Source organism: Zootoca vivipara, chromosome 11 (genome assembly GCF_965207765.1).
Source record: "Zootoca vivipara chromosome 11, rZooViv2.hap1.1, whole genome shotgun sequence".
NCBI classification, from domain to species: Eukaryota; Metazoa; Chordata; class Lepidosauria; order Squamata; family Lacertidae; genus Zootoca; species Zootoca vivipara.
The window spans coordinates 38804506-38823395 of NC_142594.1; the positions used below are offsets into that span (position 1 = coordinate 38804506).

Genomic DNA, 18890 nt, shown 5'->3' on the forward strand with positions numbered 1-18890 from the left:
CCCGCCCTGCCTTTAAGGCCACCAGGACAATTTAGGTGCCAAATGATTGCAAAATGTGTGCCCATCTACTCTGAGCATTCGAAAATGGGGAAGTGAACCCCAGAAGACGGGCAAGGCCAACCTAAGAAAATGCATTTTAAAAATAAGCATTTCTGAATAACTGATGTCAGTCATATACTTGTATGCTGTTACTGCCTCGGTGGCCCCGTGACTCATCATGACAACAAGCAGCACAGCCTCTTAAATGCGTTTTAAGCGGACCTGGCGCTTTGCAAGCCGTTTCGCCTCTAGGTGCTGCCAGGGAAGAAAGGCTCTCTCTGAAACTCTGGGGAGCCTCTGCCAAGTCAGCCTCGGCGCCATGCAGCTTCCTTCCCGTGCTCCCAGCGAGTTCTCCTAGGGGCGCCTCCTTCCACCTGCCGCTGCGCTTTGAAGGCTTCTTCCTTAGCTCATCACACCGGCGAGGAAACAGCCCTGGCGTTGCGCCTGCGCCCCAGGAGCTGACCGGCTCGCGCGGCGCACCATCACCTCCGGAGGGGCGGAGCGAAGAGCTGGAATGCGGAAGGCCCCCTCCGCGCGCAAGCGCACAAAGGCAGCGCCTCGGGAAGGCGGATAAGGGCGAGTTTGAGGGGGTGGGGTGGGCGCATGCGCAGAAGACGTGGCAGTCTGCGTAGCAGCGACTGAGGAGCTGGGTCGGTCGGGCCAGAGGCCTCCGGTTGTCGGGATGGACGAGGATATTTTGACCACGCTGAAGATCCTCATCATCGGAGAGAGCGGCGTCGGCAAGTCTAGGTGAGGTTCCTGCCAGCCAGCCGGCCGGGCCTCGGCTGCGGCCTCTCCTTTCCTCCCCAGCCCCACCCCGAGTAGGCCTTGCCTGGCAGCAGCCCCCCTCAGGACCGAAAGCGCTTCCGCCCCCTTGTCACCGGGGAGGGGCAGGGGGCCAAGACCCCCCTCCCACTGCAACTGCCCCCCCTGCTTATTAGGGGCTGTTGCCTATGGACTTGGGTGGGGTTTACTCCCAAGGAAGCCTTGGCCGGATTCAGGCCTTAACTCCTGAGGAAGAGGGAGGGGTGGGTGCCGGGGCTCAAGCTGGACTGGACGCCACGCCCCCTGACTTGGGACATTCGTCCCTGGGGCCAAAGCTCTCCCTCTGGCTCGTTGTCTCCGCGGATCAGGGCGTCGCCTTCTGCATATGCACAGAGGCTCAGTTTCATCCACACGCCGGCCTGTTGCTTGATTATTGGATACTTTTGGTTCTGGAAACATCATCCCGGGGCTCAACCCCTTACCTCGCAGCCATTGCATCTAGTTCTCTGGGACCACGCAAAGGTTTCTTCGCCCCTTCTCTTGCAACGTCTCTGGGGAGAGTAGGGCACTGTCAGGCTTGCTAGGCCAGGAGCCAACGCGTAGGATCACACGCCGAAGTAAGAGATGGTAACCTGGGCTTATATTGGAGAAATCAGGATTCAAATGGTCTTTCCCCTCTCCTTAAAATGTTTATAGCCCTACCCGGTGCTGTTTGGCCTTGGTGTGAAATGTAGCTCGTTTATTGAACAATAACTCAAAATGGCACAAAACGATAAGTAGATGCTACTCTTAAAATAAACAAACTGCAGTGTTAGGCAACAAATGCCTGAGGGAATAATAACTAGGACTTGACCTGGTTCTGGAATCTGTTTAGAGTTGGTGCCAGGCAGGCCTCTCGGAAGGTGAAAGGGCGTTTTACCATGGAGTATTGGGCCCTTCCCATGTTTCCACATAATGCACAGCAACTGAAATTGGGACAGCAGATCTTCCTTTGTGGAGAACAGACTAAAGTGTGTCAAGCAGGCTCTCCTCGTGATTCCCACTTTTAGAGAGATACTCCCAAGTACCTAGATATGAAGTCGTTTAAGGATCTGCATTCCCTCCCTAGTGGTGTTTGCTGTCATAAATGAATAAATATTCTAGCCCCCTGTTCTAAAGGGCCTTCTTTGTTTATCTGTGTCTTGCTGAGCTTCTGTTCATATCTGGGCTCCTTCTCATTTCTCAATCACAATAACCTTTGCCTTGTCTGCAGTGTCTCTCTCACAGTTACTAGCTAGATTCCACATGATCCCTTTCTTACTATTGCTGGGTTGTGAAGTACAGCCCATTGTGCTGTGTCTGTGTCATAAATTGATCATCAATTTATTCATCATGTGAACTCGTACGCTATTTGGACATCCTTTAGGATACAAAGGAAAGTATACAGAAGAAGCAGCCTATATTGAAAGACTAATTCATGACCTTAAAACCACTTCCATAACTTTATTTCACATATATATTGTATGTATAAATGCCAGGCAGACACCCATCAGTGTGGAGTTTGACTCTATGGCAGCACCATCAATAATGCTTCATGTTATTTGAAGAAAGTGTTCTTGTATATGTTACAGCAGTATATTTAGTAACCAAGTCTGCTATTTTGAATTTACAAAATTGAAGAGGCTAACAAATTTGTGGAGGATGTGTGTATAAAGTGCAGAGTCAGTGCCCCACCCCCTTGTACATGACTCTCTTAAGATGTTGCAAGGACTCAGTGCTGGCAGCCAGGACTTTAGATTTCTTCTGGATTAGGTCATCTCCAAGTATGTGACCTTAGAAAGCTTCACATTATTACAGCAGGCTGCTTACCTGTAATCCGCTGTAAGGAGAGTTATCAACTTGTTTTTTGGTTCCAAACTAACAATTAAGCCTTTGGAATTCTTGCACTTTGGAAAGTACTGTAGTTTGATTCTGTGTTAGCTATACAGTTGAGATGCTTTCTCAGACCTTTGGTTTCCAGTAGGACTGCAGATGAAGGACTGGCAGGGGAGGAGGAGAGGGAAGAGTGGTACATTTTAATGCACACAGTCCAGTGTCATATATATGCTCTTGAGTGAACTGTTCTTGGTGAGAGAACTAAGATACTCTAGTTATTTAGAAAGAGTGATACCTTCCAGAGACCTGAATTCTGCTACTGTTGGACCCTGGTCATTTTCCATCAGCAGTGTAAAAGAGTTTCATGTTTAAGTAGACTTTCAGTTGGTGGGATAGGCTTTAGCAGGCTTGTAGGTATAACCTTGTCACCAGTGTTCAAAACTCCTATTGTTCTAGGTGCATCTTGTGACAGGGAATTTCATTGGTTCAAGCAGTTTTTGAGCTCTGGGTGCAGTACTGCGCCAAAGATTTCAGGTTAAAACTGTAAAGTGGAAGGAAAGGAGGAGGACCCTTTTCTGCCTCCCCACTTCCGGATACTTTCTAAAGACTGAAGAAGAGACCCTCTTAAGAATATTAGGGGGGTGGGCAGGGGAAGGACTAGACCATGTGAAAAATGAACATATTTAAACTGCACTTCATTCATTTTCAGCTTTGTATTCTTGTTATTAAAAAGTGTGCCTAGATATTCTGTTGTTGCACCCATAACATAGGTTTAAGGTGCCATTTAGTGCCTAGCTTTCATTGTTTCTAACACTGCTTGTCACTTATTTAGCATATTTTGTGTGCTGTGCTGTGTGTGTAAACACATACAATATAGTAATCCTTACAGCAGAACCATGATCACATGGTGAACTTTTGGTCCTCCAACCACCATGACTAGGGATGCTGGGAGTTGCAGTTCAACAACATCTTGAAAGCCAGAGCTTCCCTAGCTCTAGAAGAGTTATTTGTCATTCAGTTTTCAAACAGAGCATTTCTTTGCAGCTAATGTCTAACCACTCAGTATTACACAGCACATTCACAAGTCCAATGGGTATCTCCTGATGCTGCTATCTCAACATTTTAACATTCATCTGCTGCTGTGCAGTATTGGCAGTGTAGAATTTGGCAAATTTCCTTAAAGATAGCTCAACAACTTTGGCACAAAAAGCGCTTAACAACTTTTTGGAATATGGCAACCCTAACATACCCTAGGTGTGAGTTCAAGAAGTCTAGAATGGAACTCTCTGGCACTGTCTTGGCCAGTCTTTCTCAATAGAGCTGCAAGTTTGCTTGCACAAGGATTAATTAATGTTGAAAGAGGATAAGCTCATTTTCTGAAGGAGGGAGAGTTGACTGTCCTAAAAAAAATGAAATCTGGTAGGGGAGAGGGCGAATCTTCTGTTACAATCATGTTACTTGGCAACGCAAATCTGAGATCTGTTACAAATGTATCTGGTTGGATAGTTATATCTCTGAAATATAATTATTGCTATGCTCATTTTCTCCTTCTCTCTTTCTCCTTCTCTCTTCTTCAAATGCCCTTCTCCTTTGTGCAGCCTTCTGTTACGGTTTACCGATGATACATTTGATCCAGAGCTTGCAGCAACAATTGGTAAGTTTGTGATGCCGTTGTTATTTAGATCAAATTTAGACTATTTGATCTAAATGCTGTAAAAAGTGGAGACACTGCAATGGAGAAAGTTGATCACTAATAAGGAAAAGACGCAGCACTGGCACAAAAATTAGGTGAGATTTGCTGTAAGAAATTTGCTTAAATTGGAAGTTTAGACACCTCTCACCCCCACCATGTCCCCATTGTAAAAGGGAAACATAAGGAAGCTGACAGTGTAGTTTACTCACCTTTTTGTCAGCATTGCAGCTATATCTGAATTTGTTGACAGGTTAGATTCTGACAAGTCAGATTCTGCATATGCAGAACAAAAAAGCTGCTAGTAATTCGAAAACTGCAAGGTTCAAATATATTGATATCAAATAATATAAATTGGCTGAACCTGTAAAACACTTCATAGTTAAGTCTGATTTTGACATAGGCCCTGTGTAAGTGAGTGATGGTAGGAATTTGAAGTATGGCAAGTGGACACACTACTTGGTTTGGAAGCCCACAAATAGTAAAAGCACATGCTTTGCTATCTGCAACTTGTCCTAAAAACTTTTCAGGAGGAGTTGAACTTCTTAATCCTTCTCCTTGTCAAAATTGATACTGTCCTTCAACCATTTAGCATTTTAAAGTGGGTATTTCTACAGAAATAATGTAATGGTCTCTGTTTTTTGTGTTCATGTATTCTGCATATGTTGCTAAGGCTATACAAAGATCATGGCTATATTTAGCATTTTGGTTTGTTTGGGAGAAGATGTTAATAGCTTTGAATTGTGAGGCCTGCATAGTTCAGCAGTGATGAGGTCAGATAGATCAAAGGATAAAGCATGGAACTATAGTATTTAAAGTTTACAAGGCGGGGCTGTTGGAGAGGATTCTGTAAGGAAGAAATATGACGCTTGTGGAATTTGTCATGATCAGCAGGAGTTGCCACAGCTGCCACATAAGATTTTGGTGAGAAATAGCAGATTCAAATTTAATGAAAATCACATGTAAACAAGTAGAGAGCTTACATTTGTCTACAGGGGACTCTTTTTACTCCAAAAGTGAAGCTCTTTGTGAAAAAGAGCTTTTGAGTACATGAATTTGGTTGCAGAGCAGGCACAAACCTTCCTCATTCATTCTGGATGTTTGTCTTGACTACAAGACAATATAACCATATAACACTGGTCCTAAAGGATCTACTTTGATTCTTAGAGCACAATTCAAAGTGTTGGTGAGATCCACTGAGATCCAGCCCCGAGGGCCTTCTGGCAGTTCTCTCATTGTGAGAAGTGAGGTTACAGGGAACCAGGCAGAGGGCCTTCTCAGTAGTGGCACTTGCCCTGTAGAGCACCCTCCCATCAGGTGTCAAGAAGATAGATACCGTAACTATACAACTTTTAGAAGACAGCTGAAGGCAGCCCTGTACAGGGAAGTTTTTAGTGTTTGTGGTTTTATTTTTTTTATCTATTGGAAGCCTTCCAGAGTGGCTGGGGCAAACCAGTCAGATGGGCAGAGTACAGAGAATAAAATTATTACCACCACCACCACCATTATCATTATTAGATGCTGCTGAAGCTGATTGTCCCTTCCTTGAGTTGTGTGTTGACATTATGGGACCTCGTTCATTTCTATCTCAAAACAAATAGCAAAATGAGCAGAGGTATATTCATCGTTCTTTTGCTGCCTCTGTTTTGTGAATGACTTCTGCTAGCCAAGCAATGCAGAGATGGGTAGTTTATTATAGAAGTCACCATACATACATTTTCTGGGCAGCTAATTACAGCATTTGTTACACAAAGGTTACTTCGGTATTGGAACCAGTTTTATATGATGTAGGGTTCATGAAAATGTACGCCTGCTTTCTTGACTCTGTTGCATGTGGCAAATTATACGTGAGATTCAGTTTTCCTATGAAATTGATGTTTACTTAGAAGTTATGACCTTGTGTAAAATGGGCCGCTTGGTTCTCTGCAGTAGTTTGCCTTCAACATTAAATGTTTTTTGTGTTGGTTTGCTTTTGAGCTACATTTAATAGCAAAACTTACAGCTAATTAAAACTTGCTTCTTTTTTCACCTACATCTTGTCACATGTTGCAGTCTTGCAGTTCATCTGAAAGTCATAAACACACAGAATATTTGTCTATCTCCAAATTATTGTGCTAGAATATTAGATGCAGATAGAATAATTATTCAAAAAGAGCCAAAATTAGAATGATTCCTATCATCCCTGAATATTAGCCATCCTGGCTGGGGCTGATGAGAGTTGTAGCCCACAATACCTGGCATGTTTTCTGTTTTAACTTCTGTCCTTTTCTGGGGAGAGCATTAAGTATTCTTCTCTTGTAGGTGTTGACTTCAAAGTGAAAACAATATCTGTCGATGGAAACAAGGCTAAACTAGCAATCTGGGTAAGTCGTAATAACGCATGTGAACCTTGCATTATTGAATGATGTATGTATGGATTGATTGATTTTAATCATATGTTGCTTTTCCACAATGGGCTGTTGCCAAAGTGGCTCATAGCAAAACAATATTGATACCTGAAGACTCTTTCCAGTGTTATCAAAGCCAGTCCTGGGAAGCAACAGTGTACTTTTTGTACTGGGCAACTGGTTACTAGGCTACAGTTCAATAAAACATTGCTGTGGTGAAAGTGAACCTGCATACAGTATTGAAAACTTCTGCAGGGTTCAGGTACTTCAGCAAGTAAGTTCCCACAGGATAGGGCTGTGCGATTTAGTGATACATAGTACAAAATAGGTTTAAAGTGCACATTGTAGTAACGGTTTCATAATATTTGACATGGCAAATCACAATGTGTCCATGTGCTATGTAAAAAATTGTGAAGCTGGTCATCCATGAAGCTGGTCATCACTTCTCTCATGATTCCTGCTACCCCTGTTGCTCTGTGCTATAAAATAAGAGTTGTAACAATATGTTAAAGGTAAGTGAAAATGTATCTGTTTTAGAAGCCTAAGTAATAGCAGTTGCCAAGACAATTGCCCCATCACCTCCAAATAGTTACATCCTTATTTCAGATATCGTGATATATCGGGATATCACAATGTTTAGCTGGTGATATATCACAATGTCGAAAACAGACATCAATTAGCCCTGCCATGGGGGGAACTAGCTCACGTGCCCAAATCAAGCAGCTTTGAACTCCTCATCAATCAGCTCATTCATGGGAAGTTCAAACCTACTTACCAGCTGCAGGACCAAGGTACATCTCAACCCAACTCAAATTATAAGAAATGTATACGATATGAAATAAAATAACAGTATATAATCAACATTTATTAATCAGTTATTTATTAATCATTATTTCAATCATTGTGACTCTTAGAAGTAAAATAAGGAAGTTAAAAGTAGTGAAACAATACCTTTCTTATCTTCTCTAATGAGATGATTGGGCTTTTGAATATTGGGCTGTAAGTTTGTGGATTTGAGCCTTAAGTCACAGCATTGTTTGACATTCAGCCTGTTTATTTGTTCAGAAGAGCACAAACATGGCTGAACCCAGCTTTAGCCATGCATGATGTTGGAAATACCAGCAACAGAGGTTCCTTATTGGCAAGGGAAGTGCACAGTGTACATGCTCCTGCCCTTTGTTCCTGAGGCTCATAGTTCCTATTAAAATTTTTTTGCACTATGCCTCATGAAATTCTTTTCCACCCCAGGCTATTTTTTACCTCCTTTCAACCCTTTCATCTTTATTTGCCCTCTGCACAGTTCTGCTGCCCTCAGGAGGATCAGTATTGACCACCTTGGGAAACCCTGCTATAGAAGAAGAAATGGCAAGATAAGGCCTATAGCACATGGAAGGAGGAACTTTGTGCACATTTGTTTGTAATGGGCAAATAGAATTGTATGTCTATTGCCATAGGCTCTAACATAGTAAAGACCTGCTGTACTCTGCACATGATAACCTTTGTAGAATCCAGGAAGTGTATCCTGTTAAGCTTTGCCATGAAAAGGTTTGCAGTCTTGAAGATGCAAATCAGAAAGTTCTTTCTAGGTGAAAATACAAAATATTAGGATGCATGCTGCCTGTTGTGGGAGTTGCAGGAAAAATGTGTTTAACTATGTCAAATAGGTTCTCAAAATTGTCTGAATTTTTTAGGACACTGCAGGTCAGGAACGGTTCAGAACGTTAACACCCAGCTATTACAGAGGAGCACAGGGTGTTATATTAGGTAAGCATGCAGCTGGTTACTGCTTATCTGTTCATTTTCTGGTATAGGGCATGATACTGAAATTCTTGGCCTTACTGTAATTTTACCATTACACAGCCAAATGGGTGGCAAGTTAGAAATAAGAACTGTGGGAATTGCTGGAGGGTGGAGTTCTATAGGTAGCTCTTGCTGTTTCTCTTCCTTCCCCGTCTGCAGGCTTTATTTTACTGGGTGAAGAAGCTGCAGGTGTTTTTACTCCCAGATTGAGTGCAGGATGATGTTTTTCCCCGGCCACTGTGCTCCAGTTCCCTTCCCCAGCTGCTTTTCTCCCAAGGGACAAGATGCAGGTTCTTGAATTGCTCCCTGTGTGTGGAAGGAATTTTGATCAGGCACATGACTGACAGGCTAAGGGTTACACATCCTCTAACTGCTATCTGCTCAATCTGATGACACAGGCATCTCCTTCACTTAATAAAAGAGGGGAGAAAGGGAAGCTACAGTGCATTTCTGGCCAGAGTTAGCTCTTAAATGGAAAATGAAGAAACATGCCTCCAGGTAATCCTTGAGGTGCTTGCTTGAGATCAGTCTCCAACTTGCTGTACTAGTACATTTTAATAGGTTCCTCCATCTTTACTTCATTATCTACCCCAGGGGTGAGCAGACTTCAAGCATTGTGTTTTAATAATACCCTGAGATCCACCAGCTGGAGCCAGATTCAAAAGAGGACATGTCTATAATTAAACAATTCTGAGCCCATGAAGTTGTGTTGAGTACCAGAACTGAATGGAGCTTGCAGCCCATCCACACAAAATCCACTCCCCTCGTCCCTAGTCTACCAAAAGTTCATGAACTTACAGCTACTGAAACCTTTTGTAAACAATATTGCAATTGTGTTGGTGTTTCAATGAGGAATAATGCAGCTAGGTTCTCAGTGAGAACTACCTGGATTGGAGGCTGTAGCCATCCAGTCAGACTACTTTGTCTAAATACATTACCTGGGCTGAGTCCCTTATAAGAGATTAAGCAGATGTCTAGTTGTCAGCAGCTACTTAGCTTTGATCAGTCAACAGCTGGCAATTCAGAGGAGTCCGAACCTTGCAAAATGGACTTCTGGTTCTGTTGTTTATTGTTATTAATAAAAATATGTATATACAACAAATTCATATAAAATGCCAAGGTGGTGTACAACAACATATACAATAAAATACTATAAGACAATAGAAAATAATAATTAAGACTGGGTAGAATAATAAAAAGTTTGAATAACTGCATAGGCCTGTTGGCATAAAAAGGTCTTCAAGTGACAGCTGAAAGTCAGTAGCAAGGATTACAGTGGCTGATTGAGAAGAGGACTCAGAAGTAATAATAAGGGAAGAGTCACAGTTCAGTAAGTCATTTACTGGTATCGTGGCTCTGTCTAGTTTCTAAACTTTGTTGTCATAACTAAATTCAAGGCTGGCCATCTGATTAGGCAAGCCCCTTCCCTCAGGTGGCATGGGATAGGTGGAGGATTCATCCCACCAGCACATCAGGCATTCTCCAGAGCCCTTTCTCGGTGCTATGGTGCAGGGCCGGCTCTAGGGGTAGTCTGGGTGGCGCGGGGTGTCAGGGCGCCGGCCCGGTAGGGGAGCGCCGTGCGGCGGAGCCGTGCAGAAATCGTACTGCGCGCTGCGCCCGCCCACCAGCCACGGCAAGAAACGGAGCGGGGCAAGAAACTGAGCGATTGCCGCACCACGGTGCCCGGACGCCCGACGTGCTTGAGATGGCCCTGCTATGGTGGGGTGGGTAGGTGAGTGAGTCTTGCAGTGCTGCAACTAATTTGGCAAGAGAAAGGGTTATAAATTTGAAGGTGAAATGTTTGTTCCGTTCTTAACCTTGAAATACATGCATCACTGACTGCTATTAATTCTTGATTTCAGTTTATGATGTCACAAGAAGAGACACTTTTGCTAAACTAGACAACTGGCTAACTGAATTAGAAACATACTGCACAAGAAATGATATAGTTAAAATGTTAGTAGGAAACAAAATTGATAAGGTGAGTAGCCCTGAAATACATTTTTGCCCTGTGATTCATAAGCTTATTTTTATAAGTGTCTGACAGTTCTGCTTGTTGTAGGAAAACAGAGAAGTTGACAGAAATGAGGGTCTCAAGTTTGCCCGAAAACATTCCATGTTGTTCATAGGTAAGACCTTGAAAAGGAATGCAAAGTGTGGTGGAATGTTCTGTTTAGCTGCAGTTGTTGTACGACAAGATATAATGGCTGGGGTTATAGTGGTGCATGTTTTGGAGGATAAAGCCATATTTTACAACAGCAGGATTAATGTAAGCTAAGTAAAGCTGTGGAACTAAATTTGCAAAGTACAGGTTACTTCTGGGTTCGGTGATTCATGCATGCGCAGACGCGTCGAATGACTTCATGCGCATGTGCAGAAGCGCTGAATCACGCGGCGAGCATGCACAGATTCGGCGCTTCAGGTTGCATACTGCTCTGGATGCGAACGGGGCTCCGGAACGGATCTTGTTCGCATCCAGAGGTACCACTGTATATGCCACTGCATTGTTACTTTATGTTGGCCATGAAATATGACAGCTATACAGCTGTTGTCACATTGGTTCTTATTTGGATGTGATGAGTACCATCCACCAGGCTCTGTTGCTGTCCTCCCCACCCCCCAATGGATTGCGCAGAGGAATCTCTTGTGGGTCCCATTAATGGGCAAAGGTGGTGAAACGGTCTCAGTTGCCTTGATTGAAATACTGTTACATTACCTTCTAGCTTGATTTCAAGAGTCTTCCATTTCATGCACAGCCCTTTTTTGCTAAGAGAGGTAAAGATAAATCTGCTTCTCTCTCTGCATCCCTCTTCCCTGAGGATGCAGTTTCAAAGAGGAAGGTGGCAGGTGCTGCCAGTAGCTCCTGTGGGGGTTTCAGTGTGCTTTTCAGCAGAACAGGTATTGCTGCTGTTGCCTCCTCCAGGTACTGACATCCTCCTTTCTTCTGACATGACTTCAGTGAGCCATCTGTCTCTCCCTGAGAAGGCCTGAGACCATGTTGGTTCACTTGCAGCTTGACACAGTGTGTTCGTGTGTACCATTTGATGAAACACAAATCTCTGGGATGAGAGACACAAAGAATATTCTCTACTTGCTGTGATGCAAAAGCCTTTTCCAAACTATTAGTTTCACTAAGCTAAGTCTTCAAGAATTTTGCACCTACATTGGTGTGCAAATGACAGAGCCATGGTGCTGTCTGCTTAATGGTGCACCCATGGAAGAGGAAGTTGGGACAACATACAGTGACACATGTATAACATTTCATCTCTTCTTCTCTCTCCCCCCCCCCCCCGGCAGAGGCAAGTGCAAAAACATGTGATGGTGTACAGTGTGCCTTTGAGGAGCTTGTTGAGAAAATCATACAGACTCCAGGACTGTGGGAAAGTGAGAGCCAAAACAGAGGTGTAAAGTTGTCAAACAATGAAGAGGGCCATCGAGGCGGCTGCGGTGGCTACTGTTCTGTGTTATAAACTCCGGAAGACTTGTTCTTTGGTGTATTTAAATGGATAGTGGTGTCCTCTGTACATAAACTTACATCTGCTATTTTAGGGACCTTGCGGTTTGCACATATTTGTGTATCATGGCAGTGAACATTTTTCTAGGAAAATGTGCTCTGCAGCTTTTCCAGTTGAGAACTGTTATGGTTAGCATGCCTAATTTGAAACTTATAGGTTCTTTTTATATGTGGCATAAGAACTTGTTGCAGGAACAAAGACACTCAAATTTCATAATTATCATGGAATTACTTTGGGGAAATATTTCAAACACATGTTGGCTTCATTCTGTTTAAACTCGAGTCTTTAACTCAACTATGGCACTATTTGAGGCACACAAATCTCAAATGGTACAAGTCGATACATGTAAAATTTGCACAATTTTATTGGCAAAGGCCTTTTCTTACCAGTTTAACAGCATGGATATACAATCCCTTTTTAGCTTAAAGCAACACTTTTTCTAGCTTGTAACTAATCCCAGTTAAAATCTGTGATCTTGAAAGAGGTGCAAATTATGTTTGGCGGGGGTTGGGTGAGAAGAGGAGATTTTAAATTTTTTTCACTTCAGTGAATACTATGATTGTCTAATTGGATTTTTTTTAAATCCTGAATGTGTGTGTGGACTCTTGCACCATGGCATTCATGATGTAGTGTGCTATGGACCTGCAGGAGAATTTTTTTTCTTTAGGTTACAGGCTTAATGGAGTCTCATTGTGAATCACTTTGCCAAGCTTTGAATGCTTGTTTCTAAATGTTAGCAATGTAACTTAATTTCAGTAACTCAAAATTGTTGTTCATATGTAATTTGAATGGTGTGAACCAGATGACTGCTCAACTTGTGGCTGTTGGTTCTGAAGCTTAAATAATGTTTAAAAGCTCTAGTCTTCTGGGTGTGTATGTGTAAGGCATGTGCTATTTCATTGGAATTTGCTGTAACAAACAGCCAGTAAATTGCTCGTTTCAGAGAACTTGTATAGACTAATAATTTTTTTTCACAGTATTCACTTTTTTGTAACACCTTCCTCATGTACAGGTGAATTTTGTAAGACACAATTGGAAGATCTATTGGACTGTTGATCCTGTAATAGACAATACTAATGACTTAAAATACTGTGGGGTACTGATATATTTCGCAGTATGAGCTACTGTGCAATTTCCTGTAAATATATACAGTAAACTGAAATACCTTTATAATGTTGCTTTTTTGTAAACTTAAGAGCTGCACACCACCTGGTCTTTCACCAAGTATATGAGCTGTTGTCACTTTAAATACATTTTACTTAAACCTTTAATTTCCACTTTTTACACTTGTTGGGAAACTATCAAAGTTTTGAAGTTCTATAAGCCAAACATGATAAGTAAAGGTTCACACTCCTTAGGCTAAATTAACAGTTTTCAGATGTATGCCGCCATTTTAATTTATGGCACATTTGCTGAACTGCTTATTGCCCAGTGTAAAGATGGCAAAATGCCCCTTGAATAGATGGGAGGGAATCAAATATTATTGCAGAGAGGTGTGTTCCTAACTACATAATAAAGATTGTGAAGCATCTGCCATCTTTTTATCATAGGATATGTGCTTAAGTTTTGTGCGGTGTCCTGTTCTCCATATTCCTGTTCTTCAATAACCAAAGTAACCTTTGCATTTCACTTGGGATGGAGGCTGAACTGATTAACTGAACTGGTGGTTGTATTTGCAAAGATAAGAGGCACATCTTCTTTGGAAGCCATCTTCTTTCGGCACATCTTCTTTGGAAGCCATGCTGTAACATGAAACTTGCAAGCACCCAAAAGTGCCTCATTTTGAATTCTAGCTTTTCCCAAAGTCCATCTTAAAATTTATCTTATGCAGTCATGAATGGCTTGACCAATATGAGCATACCACTTTATTTCGACATTTTCCTTGGCTTAATAAAGGCATTGCCCTAATGTGGACTTAGAATTCTTCTTTGATAATCTCTAGCCACGTTCTTTCTGTTTGGGTAAAACTTTTTTTGATCCCCACGTTTTACTAAGGCAATGCGGAGCAGAAACAAGATGCCAATAGTTGACTTTTCCATATCAAAGCAAGTGCTAGGCAAGTAATAGTTGTTGTTGTTGTTTAGTCGTGTCCAACTCTTCGTGACCCCATGGACCAGAGCACGCCAGGCACTTCTGTCTTCCACTGCCTCCCACAGTTTGGTCAGACTCATGTTCGTAGCTTCAAGAACACCGTCCAACCATCTCGTCCTCTGTTGTAATAGTTGGTCACAGATTTTCAGCTTGTTTCACACAGCTTATCCCTTTGTGGATATGTTTTGGTATTGCACTTACTGCAATGGCTTTTACAGTTGATGAAACTGGATCAAGTAGCAGCTGTATAAGTTGTTTACTTTTGACACTTACCCAATTATCTCATTCCTCATAAGGCTTAGTTTTCAGACTCTTGATCATATTGTCACCTCTCACACATTCCAGCCTTTCAATATCTTTCTCAATTGTGCCCAGAACTAGACACAGTACTTCAGGTGTTGCTAAGGCAGAATAGAGTGGTACTATTACTTCCCCTGATAGGGGCACTGTACTTCTGTTGATGCAGCCTAAAATAGCATTTATTTTTTGCTGCAGCACCACGCTGTTGACTCATGTTAAGCATGTGGTCTACTGAGACCCCTCAGTATTTTTCACATGTACTACTGGTAAGCCAGGTGTTCCCCATTTGCGCAGCTGGTTCTTCCTGTCTTAAGTGCAGAACCTTACTTTTGTCCCTATTGAAATTCATGTTAGTTTGGGCCTAGTACTCCAATCTGTTAAGGTCATCTTGAAGTTCGATTCTGTCCTGTGGCATTAGCTATCCCTCCCAGTTTGCTGTTATTTGCAAATCACATGGGTATTGCCTCAACTCCTCCATCCAAGTAATTTATAAAGACATTGAACTACAACAGCCCCAGGACAGAACCCTCTTCACTTGCCCCCTTTTCTCCAGGATGATGAGGAACCATTAGTCAGTCAACCAGCTACAAATCCACCTAACAGTTACCTCATCCAGCCCACATTTTACCAGCTTCTCTGCAATAATACCATAGGGGGGACTTTGTCAGAACCCTTACTGAAATCCTCATATACAGCATTTCCCTGATCCAGCAAGCTTGTAACTCAAAAAAAGAAAAGATTCATCTGACATGGCTTGTTTTTGAGAAATCCATGCTGGGTCTTAGTAATCATAGCATGCTTTCTAAGTGCTCACACAGCTTGGCTGTTTATTTGTTCTAGGGCCTTTTCTGGTATTGATGGCAAGCTGACCAGTCAATAGTTACCTGGGCAATCTTTTTTTGGTGGACAATAGTCTGAAAAAATTGTTTTCTGTAGGCATCTTCTAGGATGTGTGCTCAGTTTATGAGAAGCTGTCAAGAGCTGGTGGTTGACCTGCCAAACTGAAAGTGCTCTTAAAAAATATCCCATAATCCTTTTCCTGTTGTGTAGGAACATAGTGGCCTGAAGCGCTGTGTAAAAAGGACTCCCTTTAAGGCAGACAAATTGGAAATGCTGGGCTATATACCGGTAGCATTGTGCTCTCCCGAGAGAAAGGCTATAGAGTCAGACATAAATAGGTTCAAGATTTTTGGGTTTTAGCTTTGTTGCCAGAGTTCAAAAGTTCATAATTCATCAACAGTTATTGTAGCTTGCTCTGTTCCGTTGGAGCAGAAACTACCAATCAATATGAAAATACATTAGGGGAAAACATAACTTGGCCCCACACGGAAATGCATTTAGAGGAAAACAGGCAACTTAATTTCTCTGGCAGATGTGGAGTTGAATTTTAGATTTTTTTTAAAAAAACCCCACAACCCCACACATTTATTTTAAATTCTAATTTGAAGAGGACTTCCACTTATTTTGTGCCATTTTTATCTTTCATCTGACAGGAAAATCTGCCCTCCTAATTCGAACAACTTCCCTTCCCCTCAAGCTTATAGTCTTGTCAACACTATATAGTTGAAACCACATTAGAATGGTTGCTAAAAATACATTATCAGCCACATGTAAGTAATTAGCATTAGTGCAATGTTTAGCATGGTTGGTGAAAGGTTCCATGCCTAAGTTGAAATAGGAAAAAGTTATGAGAGCAGGAATTGCTCAGCTGCCCAGCCCTCTCCAGCCACCTGAGGCTCAAGCTACAGCGCTGTTAACGGTGGCGTTCACAATCTTGGCAAAGGTGCATGCGCGCATCATGCAAATCTATTGCATAATATTTACAAGCAACGAGCACTGGATTTTCCCTCTTTTGATTTACTGTTATTTTGCAATTTCCCTCCTTAAAAAAATTAACTAGCATTTAGTACAGCATGAAAAGGTTGGGTTTGTTTTTGGTATATCTGTTTTGAGGAAGAAAAGAGCTGTTTGGTGGGCAATTCCTACACCCCATCAAGAGCCCTGTTTCCCCAAGATGGTAGTGGTGGCTTCTTCAACCCACCCCAGTCTATTTGGGGTTGTAGCTTTCCCTGCCCTTACTTTTCCCCTCCAATACATTCCAACAAGACCTAGTCTCCCTAGGAATAATGATGGATGACAGCTAGGGTTGCCAGACTCAATAGTGGACAGGACTTCTGTGCCTTTAATTGCCCTGCTCTCTTTTGAGTCTGGAAACCTTAAAGAGAAACCAGCAGACCCTTTGCTTGGAAATTAAACAAAGGGTCTGCTGGTTTCTCTTTAAGTTTCCAGACTCAAAAGAGAGCAGGGCAATTAAAGGCACAGAAGTCCTGTCCACTATTGACTCTAGCAACCCTAATGACAGCCCACAAAGCTGGAGAGGAGGGAAAGCTTTCCGAGGAGCCTTTTGCCCTCCCCCCAATGTCCTTGGCAGGGGTGTGCTTCCCCCCCTTTACCAACCATTTTTGGGGGGTTACTGTCCATTTTCTCTCCCACCCCAACCAATTAGACCCCTGTGCATTCTATTGAAATGCATAGGGGTAAAAAAGAACTCACACTTGCACTCAGGTTGCCTGGATAACCTCATGTGGCTTTGAGAGGCTGTGATAGGACTGTCTGATCCTGGCCCCTCAATGCAGTGTGGGGTTGCCGGGGCTGTGTGAGGAGCAGCTTCCAAAACTGTGCCTGGGGCAACTGCCCCTCTGCCCCCCCCACGACACCACTGAACCCTGGACCTTTTCCGTGGTAGGAGTATGATCCTCCATTGAACTATGACTCATCTCTAGGAAGCAGCGAGGGCAAGACAGAATTGCAACTGCAGAACTCATTGCGCGCTATGCCAGAAATGAACTGATCCATTGTCAGGGTTTATTTTTACGATCCACTAAGTGTGTGGCGTCAGGGACCCAGGTGGCGCTGTGGTTAAACCACTGAGCCTAGGGCTTGCTGATCAGAAGGTCGGCGGTTCGAATCCCTGTGACAGGGTGAGCTCCTATTGCTTGGTCCCAGCTCCTGCAGTTCGAAAGCACATCAAAATGCAAGTAGATAAATAGGAACTGCTATAGCGGGAAGGTAAACAGCGTTTCCATGTGCTGCTCTGGTTTGCCAGAAGCGGCTTTGTCATGCTGGCCACATGACCTGGAAGCTATACGCCGGCTCCCTCGGCCAATAATGCGAGATGAGCGCGCAACCCCAGAGTCGGTCACGACTGGACCTAATGGTCAGGGGTCCCTTTACCTTTACCTAAGTGTGTGGCAACCGCCCTTTTCAGCCTGTTTTTACTAATATCCATCTGCGGTGCCCTAAGGGGAGGCCTCTGCGCATGCTGGTGCCACATGCAGAACTTTATACAAATAAGCCGCTTGCACATCACCCACCACCACTTGAGAAGTTGCTTATTTCATGCAGCAACATGCAGAAAGATGGTCTGGAGTCCTGCTGTTTATCTAGGCATTTCTATGCTGCACAGTCAACTGTGTCCTCTGTGCAGTTTGAAACTTGAAATCCACAAAATGCAAATGCAATCAACCATACTGAAAACAACAACATGCCTTCTAGAAACTACAGAGACTCCCAAGCCATTCTTCCACTGGTGCTCTTCCCCCATTTGCTGTGGAACAAAAACTGGAGAGGTGATTGGAGGCACAACAAGGTTTTTCAGGTACAGTAAGCCTGCTCATAGGCTGACATGGGGAGTGTCCATCTTCTCACGTAGCACTTCACGAGACACAGGATTGTGATCACACTACCTGTTTTAATTAGCTGACTGACATCAGGCTATTTGGGCTATCTGTGACTGTTTCTTGCTAATGCTTCCCTGCCCCACTACAGGTACTAGTAGTATTAATAAATACTCTCAGTCACACTAAGTAAATAATCTCCAATCTGCTACAAAGGTGTGTGCCTATTTAACATCCATTTAAGCTCTGCCGATCACAACTGTAATTTTTGCCAGTCAGCTCCTACCATGCAATGTTCTCCTTTGTATACCTACCAACTGAGCTTTTACTTCATTCATCTGACAAAGTAGACCTGAATCCAGGACACGTTTTAGGGGGGAAGGGGAGGGAATCGAACTAGATTTATGCACATTTGAAATTGTATTCCAGTCCTGAATAGAATGTGACAGAATTTAAAAGCCCCTTCTGCTGTTAAAATGCCCTAAAAGACAACAAGGGGCAGATCCATATGTTTGAAAGGCTCTTCCAGATGTCCCGTTTGTGAGGAGGTTAGATGATGCTCTACCAAAGCAAGTGTTATCTCACACTTGCCAGTGCCTTGTCCTGTCATTTTCCTCATTGTGAGGAGTCGGATCATTTGAGGAGGCGGGTTTCTTGTTCAAGAGCTCTCAATACTACCTATAAGTAAGTGCTCGACCGGAATTTGCAGGCATGCGATGGGATCTCACCTGAAAACAGCGATAGTCTGAAAGTGCCGTGACTTGGTCTAGCT

The 18890-nt window shown here is 43.0% G+C and overlaps 1 protein-coding gene across 1 annotated transcript; it reads left to right on the forward strand.

Annotated features, from left to right (window-relative positions):
- Positions 1 to 675: 675 nt before the first annotated feature.
- Positions 676 to 13958, forward strand: RAB18 (RAB18, member RAS oncogene family). Its single transcript, XM_035129539.3, has 7 exons — positions 676 to 789; positions 4257 to 4312; positions 6650 to 6711; positions 8427 to 8499; positions 10398 to 10516; positions 10598 to 10664; positions 11833 to 13958. Exons 1-7 carry the CDS (start codon positions 722 to 724, stop codon positions 12003 to 12005), a joined length of 618 nt encoding a protein of 205 aa, XP_034985430.1. The 5' UTR covers positions 676 to 721; the 3' UTR covers positions 12006 to 13958.
- The last annotated feature ends 4932 nt before the right edge of the window (positions 13959 to 18890 follow it).